Here is an 8,300-nt window from a genome sequence, read left to right as displayed (position 1 = left end):
TGCTTCCCATCACAAGCATGAAAAAATATTGTAGCTCTCCCCACCACTGACAAGCAAGGTGCTCAGCAAGGAATGTCTCAAGGAAAAGAACCCTACACAATGAAGGGTTCATCTTTTGGAAGCACATTAAATAATAACGCTTAAAGTTTATTATATAAAGGGATAATGGTTATATAGTCTTGTGGACGACTACGTCAATGCACCTGATATAACAAGAGAAGAAAAACCGTGCAAAGAAAAGCAAGCCCTAAAAATAGTGTATATGAGAGGTACATGCTTGAGCTACAACCACACAAGCAGTAATAGAATGCTCCTCCGACATTACAGGCGAAGGGAAGAATGTGATCATGCCATTGCCTAACCTTTTGTGAAGACTTTGAAGGCCAATGCGATCGGTAGAAACCGTTGCAAGCAACTAGATTACTTCGTTAGCTCAAGCTGAATTAAGTCAAGTCATGCTTCTTGTGGATCATCGGCTTCGTCGGGTATTTTGATTCGAATGTTCTGCTGATTATATTGGATATCTCCGGCGTCATGGGAGGGTGACAGGGATGGTGACTCACATACTCAGAAAATGGCGTCCACCTCTCTAGTGATAGTAAATAAATCTACCTCTCCATTATGTGTCTGGTCTCTGTGTGTCTATCCTCAAGCTTTTGCCTCATGGGACCAAAACACACACTTGTGTCAAAGTGAAGGTAATCACACTGCAAACTGCCTCCCAAGGTTTACCGAAAAAGCTCGCTAATATAATATGGTGCCAAGGATCCCAAGATATGCTCTTGGACATAGAAAAGAGCCACCTCGTGCGCCGCAGCATCATGTGATTGCACTCCGATTACTAATCTGTGTATGTTCTTCATCACGTATAGTAGTAGTACTGTTAATATTGCTGTTAACGTCGCCCAGCTGCATTGTGGGCGGTGTAGTTAAGCTCACGAGCTTCATCGACAATTCTGTTCTTATTAATCTCTTCTGCAGCAGTAGTACCATCCATGGACATTTTCAAGTCCATGCAGGCAAGAAGATTAGAGGCTTATGAGCAAGCTGAGGGCCATAATAATCTGTCTGTGACGCTCCTGTCAGCGGCGGCGCCAAAAAGTACTTGCACATGTCAGAGGCGGAAGTATGAATGGAAGTACTGCTCATTAATGCACTTTCTGATGTAAAATCTGGTTCCTTGCGCCAGTCACTGAGAAGCTGCGGCACTGTCCGCCAGGGTAGGTGGTCGCCAAGGGGGTGGGGGGGGGGGGCACTCTTGTGTGGGTGGCAGAAGCAACAGATGAGGGGGAGAGGTTAGTGAAAGAGAGAGAGAGAGAGAGAGAGAGAGAGAGAGAGAGAGAGAGAGAGAGAGAGAGAGAGAGAGAGAGAGAGAGAGAGAGAGAGAGAGAGAGAGAGTGTAAAACATGCACTGTGTTTGTGGCTGCCAATAGACCAGAGAGAGAAGCTGCATGCAAATGAACGTGCGTGTGTGTAGCTAGGAGTTGAAGCCATAGGGTTTTGGTGGAGTGGTGACCACAGAAGAAAACTGTAGGTGGTTGATAGCTGTCATAATAATCAATATCTAATTCTCCTAAATGATTTTCTCATATTAAACTGATCATTTAATGTGGGGAAGTGCCAAGGGAGAAAAAGCTAGAATATTGGTTAAGTTAGCAGACCGGCCACAGTAGGGATCCAAAGGAGGGAAAATAGGGATCCAAAGGGGGGGCCATCTGCAAAAGAGCCATGTGAAACAACGGGCTAAAAAGACCCTAAGGTTCAGCCCATTAAGACTTCCAAAATGCTAAGGTTCCAAAATTCAAAGGTTGTGTCCAAAGGTCAACCTTAGGGAAAATTGGATGCTTAGTGTGTGCCCAAAAAGTCTTTCTACATCCCTACATGGGAGGGGGCGAGCCCCAAAGCTAGGGGATGAGAGAGAAAGCCACACACACACACACACAGGCTCCCTTTACACAAAGGGAATGAGGGACACATGTCAACTCCCTAGGCCAGATGCCCACAAGGTATGCCCAATTCCTATTGGAAGACCCTTGAAGTGGACCAATGAGAATTAGGCTAGAGTAAATCTAGTTTAATTAATTTAAAAACATTTAATAAAAGAAACCAATAAGAATTAAGTGTCCTAGAAGACTATTGGGCAGTCTCCCAAGGGGTCCAATGAGCATTCAGGAGCCCCATGGCTTGCCTGATTCCTATTGGCCAGGAGGCAAAGGGGTCCAATGAGAGTTTAGTTTAATTATTTAATTATCTAAAGCTCTCACAAAAGGGGAAAGGGGGACACATGTCAGAAGGCTATCACTTATGCTGCTTAATCCCTATTGGCTTGACCTGGGGAGGTCCAATGAGGCAAAAGCCAGACTAACTTAGCAGCTAGGGCTCGCCCAAGAGAGGGAGGGGGCTGATTTTTGCTTGGCATGGACACACACACTCTCACACTTGACCATGTGTGAAGGGAAAATACTCTATCTCCTCCCAAGCTTTAATGGAGAGCTCATCACCTACTCCAAGCTTGTGAGATAGAAGCCTACATCAACACTCTCTTGGCATGTGGATGCAAATCCAACCAAGAGCCAAGCTTCAATGCATGCTCATCTTCTCTACCAAGCTAATTACTAAGCTAAGCTATGCTAATATGAGTGATTATGTGAGGAGATGTACTTCTTTCTCGTAAGATACTTCTTTTTCCTCTCAATCTACTCTCATACCCTGCTAGCTCTCACCATCTTCGAAGGTGTGTGAGGTCTTGGGTCTGAGAACGGGGATAATTCAAGTTGTGATTGATTAAGTGTTTTGCTTGGTGTATGAAGCTTCCATCTTCATTGCACTAGCTCGTCTTGAAGGAACACAAAGAATTGTATTGTACAATGTCTCTCTTGATGGGAGAAACCATAATACAAAGCCTTTTGGAGGGGGGACCGGCTCCATGCAAATCCGGTCCTCAACTGTTGTCAATAGCTTAATTGCTCTCTCTTTTGAAAGTATTGTCGATGCTATCTAACTAGGTGTTATGCTTTTTGTTGCTCTCTCCACCCAAGCACTCTTGTAATTCTCATTAGGAATCAACTCTAATGAAATGCTCACTATGTTCATGCTAATTTCCGCTACACATAAGATTTTAGGCCATTAAATGTTACAATAGCTGCAAGGTGGGCGCCGCTGAAAGAGAAGAGGTAACTACTCGGGTGCAGAGGAAGCATGGCGAGGAGTGGGTGAAGCCCGGTGAACCTGGAAGTGGTCTCGACCAGCTTGCATGGAGAACACACGGAGTGGTTGGTGGCCCGAGTAAGAGAGAGACATGCAGTGGGATTGGTGTCTGCAAAGGAGAGATAGAGAGAGATCGAGGGTGGCGGGTGGTTGGAAGATGAGTGGCAGTCTTTGGTGAGTGGCTAAGGACTGCTGCATGGTTACGCAAAAGGGCCAGTTGACGTCTCTTCTCAGAAAGGCACGAACGGTTGGTTTCCTGCAGCTTCAGTTTGCATGCGATGCGAATGAGTGGTGCAGGCCGGGTGGTGTTGCATGCCAAAAAAAAAACGCTTGTCGAGACATTTTTCTCAGTTCGTTACCTACCAGACACTCCCTGTGTTGGCGTTAGACAAAAGTGTCTGGCATTGTACATGACTGCCACATGTGGTCGACAACACTGAACTCATACTGGAGCGGCAATTAGGGTATCATGGCTAAATGACGATGACGTACGCAAATGATCAGGGCTAAATGACGATGAGTTCGGACACTTTGATATTGCATGTCGGTGATGCCCTGGCTGCAGTGAAGCCATGAGATCATTTGCTACCGCCAAGTAACATATATGCAGGTCGAGTAGGTTGCGCCCAAGCCAGCACTGGTGGCGGTTCCCTTTGCCTATTGCCGTCGAGGGGGAGAGCAAAATCGCCTATCTTCACACTTCTCTGTGATGTGTCTTGCCCTCTTGCGCCACCTATTGTGGAGTATGCTGCCATTGTCGCTTGTTAGTAAAGGGAAGCTCAAGGGCTTTTTCCCTTGAGAACTATCTCATCGTGAATTCGGAGGACGGTATAATACTCATGCCTGCCCCTTGGCAAGCGGCATCGGTGCTAACGATTGTGCTTATCTCCTCGTCATAATCCACTCCACGATCAAGTTTGAGCGCAGCTCAAAGGTTCACTCGGGATCCTTAATCTTCCTTTGCTTCTATTCTTGTCTGTGTTCAACTTTTCTACGACCTTAAAATTTCTCCTCGTAATCCTATAATGTAAACTGTCGCTAAGCCCTCTCAAGTAAGATTCTGCTCTGCTTAATATTGACCTACTAAATGCTATGCATTACTCCTCTTTGTCGTAACTAATCATATCGACATGATTTTTAGTTTAATCCATGTTTTCTGTGTTTAATTAACACAATATTTACATTAACAAGCACTAAATTATGGCGATAAACAAAGGACTCTCTTAAATTTCAATAAAAAAAACATTAATTGCATCATGCAATCAACATTAAGTGAAGCAATTAGCAAAATTTGCAAACATAAGAAAGAAAAACCACTTAGCTGTTGCTTCTCAGATTGTTCAGTCTGGGAGCGTAGCCTTCGCTCTGATACCACTGCTACCAACGGGAAGCCTGGCTGCCCTGCAAAATACTTGAAATAGCACATAGCAAGACATAAACAAATAAATCTACGTACTTGCCGACTCGCACAAATCCATAATCGAGCACAACCCAAATAGAGAGAGACAGAGAGCGGGAGAGAGCAAGAGAGCGCGTGCAGGCGCACCTCCTAGAGCAGAGTGCTACGCCGGCACGACGAGAGAGAAGAGGGAAGAGGAGAGAAGAAAAACGCAAACACTGGGTGCAATCTCCCCCCGTGCAAGAGTGACCATTTCCCTCTTGCACGTATTTAATTTATAGATTCTTGAATGGTCAAATTGGTTACAAACTGGCCGGCCGATCATAAATGGCCAAAGCTCATAAAGAGCACTTGAATAATCAAATATACATAAATATGATATCCTTTTGCAATAGCCTAACTCGGTCAAGTCTTTTCCACCTGTCAACTGCAATAAACAATAAAATATCAATTCCATAACAATGTTAACCTTTAACTGGGAGATTGCTGGAGTAAACGCTTGTGGCTGTCCACCTGCGACTAACACCCTCTACACACTAACTCACTAATTTGATTGACTCGTCAAGTGTACATACAATAAAGAAAACACGTAGTGACTCTCACGTGTGTTGTTTCCTCCGATTGCTTTGTCCTCTTCTCCCCCTTCCCAAATGCATGCACAGACACGTGCCATGGTCTACAAATTTGTCTCTTTTTTTGCTTGTGCATACTTTGTTTCAGGTCTAGATTTGAATCATTCTAGCAGGATTTGTATATACTAGGAGTGTTGTTTGGTTTACTTTGAACAAAACCTAGTTTTTTATTGGTTCTTACTAGTCCTATATTGATTTGAATACTTAGATAATTATGAAGAGAAGAAAGCACTTGTTAAGCCTTAAATACTACTGATATGAACTTTGCTGGTGATCTTTGGCAAAACAAATTGGATAGTCTGGTATTCCTTACTATGCCATAAAACCAAAAGGAATTAAAATTTTTTAGTATACAGATGGCCTATGGTTATTACAAAAACTCAGAAGCCTCTCATGTTTGTTTCGATACTTCTTTGAGAGTATGGAGTGGGCATATTCAATTGATTTATGATTCTGGAACAACAAAAAAAGGGAATTACAAATTTGTTATAGACAAAATAGATTGTGCCCCTAAAATTTTTTATTGATTATTGAAATTGGATGATTCTGGCAGTAAGTAAAAAAGAACTGATCTTCATTTGATTTAATTTCTAAATGTTCATTAAGCTTCAAAGGATAGGTAGTTCGTATAAACATAGAAAGAGACCAAATGGCTAAAAATATTTAACTACAAAAGGACTTTTAATACTTAATGCCATCCCCAACAAAAGGGGTGATGAATTTTTGACAAAAATCAAGAGTTAAATTAAACACAGTTATATGGAGTTAAACTAAACACAGTTATATGTATACTTCTACTTTACTACCAAAAACTATTTTGAATTTAAATATAACAATGGATAATCTAATAATTTTTAAGGATGACATTACTTACAACTGATAGGATATCCAAAGGTAACAAAAATTGTTGTTTTGTTTGTATGATCGCAAGTGGGAATTCTATTTTTGTTTAAAGGGTTTAGTTTAAACCTTGAATATGAAAACTTAGTTCATCCATAAACTCATTTCTATCCCGATGTATAGAATAATTGGAATGTTTCCACATTTTGACTATATTGTACAAAAATGTTTGGAATGTAAAAAAGTTTTTAGTGCAAATGTTTCTTAGTAGTTTATAGTCAAATGTTTTTTGAACATAGTGTTCTTTTATGTCTAAGTATTATTTTAATACAACAACATACACACATGCAAATGCATTCTCTTACCATTCTTATTATACACACCTCTCTAAACAAGCACAAGCATGCGCGCGCACACACACAACTAATTAAAAAGCATGCAAAGCCATGGTCTTAGAATGCACATACTTCTAATTGCTTGCACACACACATGCCTCATGCGCCCAATTTACATTACACAACATCGCAGTAGCGAAAACTACATTGGGAATATAGTTTACCATGAAACATTCTAAACTGCTTGTGCACTTCTAAGCATCACTTTGAGAGTTGTAGCATCAAATAAGACCAGAGTCCTTCTATGACCACCTGTGTGAAGGTTGAAACTTGAAATGCTCGAAATGACAATATTGACCTTCTTCCGCAGGTAGGGTTTTCTGAGTGAAGCGCGATCGTTGTCTTCGTGTTTCCGCCCTTCAGCATTGTCGTTCCCGCGAAATCGTGCAGCTAGGGAAGATGTGGAGGTGTGCAAGCAGGAGGTTCCTGCCCTCTGTTAGAAATGGCGCCCGCGCATTACCGTCCACAGCCGCATCACGGCGAGCTTTTGAGCTATCTCCATGGGTTGTACCCCTTGCGGATCCCACGTACTCTCGCTTCCAGAGATGCTTTTCTGCAGAGCCTCCTGCGCCTGCTTCTCATCCCGAGAAAAAACTGGTTACGAACCTGGAAGGTACGCGAGATTGCTAACTTGCATTGCCTCTAGCCTGATGCAAGATAAAGTAGCTCAGAGACATTGCAAAGCAGTTATCCTTAAGAGCCCAAGTCGGTCGTTTGTTGATTAAGACATAAGGTGCGGTGGTCAAGGGAAGAGCTTGATTTTGTCTTAATTCGCATGCTCTCTAAATATGGCGTTTTGCCAATGCACCACCTTTGCTGAGGCACGGGAGTAGCCATTGGAATGTAGTTAATGGTGCACGGCCAACCAGTCTTGAGTCTTTTTATAACCAGCGTTACTATCCTTATTTTTAGGAAGGAAATGATATCAGAAATGTCAGATTTTGGCGTCTGTTCACGAGTCCTCATTTTGTAACGGGATCATAATTTTTTTAGGGCCCTGGGAAATTTTGGTTGCCCTTGTCTGAACTGCTCTCTTGTTTTGTTTGTTACAAAGCAAGCACTGGCTGTCATACATGGGGGAGGGTGCTCCACTACTTTTTTGGGATGCCATGTGGGATGATCAGATTTAAGAGTTGGGGTGGACATTCATTCATAATTGAGCAGAGAGTTTTTTTTTTCAGAGTTCTGGCTGGCTTGGCATAGTTACGCATTTGTTCCCCTTTTGTAAAAAAGTGCTTGCCCAAATTTAGGGTAGCTATTCGTGGCCGAGATATGGATTTCTGTGAACTGCAGATTATGCGACTTAGCATGCAGTTATGCAAATGAAGGTCTTTGTTTGGGTCCCTCAAGTCTGAATACCAATGTTATTATAGATTTAAAGTCGAAGGAGTGTATTGATTCTTTATTGTGCTGTTTGCAAGTACTCCAGAGTTGCCAAAGGTAGAGGTGGTCATCAGTGATGAGCCGGATTTTGAGTTTGGTATTGCAACGGGTGTCGAACTTGCAGAACTTGTGGCAGAAAAGGAGGTTCTGATTCATTTCTTTTGGGATCTGAGGACCTTGAAAAGCTGCTTTTTCTTCGCTCTTATCAGTATTGCATTTGTGACTACAGGGCAAAAGGCTGTTTGACTTAGAACCTCCTCGCGGACCTTTTGGAACAAAGGTGTCTCTTTAATTTTTATGATGTTAATGCAACCTGTTTTGCACTTTCTTAAATTAGGTAACATGGTTGTATCCATATGTTCCTCATATATAAATAAGCAAAACATAGGCCGTTTTTCTTATGTGAGCATTGAGATGCAGAGATTTTCCTACATTTGGATTGGG

At 42.3% G+C, this 8,300-nt stretch overlaps 1 protein-coding gene across 1 annotated transcript in view; it reads left to right on the top strand.

The window, feature by feature from the left end:
* Nucleotides 1-6,688: 6,688 nt before the first annotated feature.
* Nucleotides 6,689-8,300, top strand: part of LOC147442257 (cytochrome c oxidase subunit 5b-1, mitochondrial-like) — a 42,753-nt gene continuing 41,141 nt past the window's right edge. The window contains exons 1-4 of the mRNA XM_086528487.1: nt 6,689-6,783; nt 6,864-7,086; nt 7,903-8,000; nt 8,086-8,136. Coding sequence (XP_086384613.1) covers nt 6,873-7,086; nt 7,903-8,000; nt 8,086-8,136 — 363 coding nt within the window. The 5' untranslated portion in view covers nt 6,689-6,783; nt 6,864-6,872. The remainder of the gene's footprint in view (nt 6,784-6,863; nt 7,087-7,902; nt 8,001-8,085; nt 8,137-8,300) is intronic.

This window comes from Adiantum capillus-veneris, chromosome 14 (assembly GCF_014529385.1).
Source record: "Adiantum capillus-veneris isolate H3 chromosome 14, ASM1452938v2, whole genome shotgun sequence".
In the NCBI taxonomy this organism is placed as follows: Eukaryota; Viridiplantae; Streptophyta; class Polypodiopsida; order Polypodiales; family Pteridaceae; genus Adiantum; species Adiantum capillus-veneris.
The sequence above is the reverse complement of the archived record's forward strand: the minus strand, read 5'-3'. Positions and strand labels throughout refer to the sequence as shown.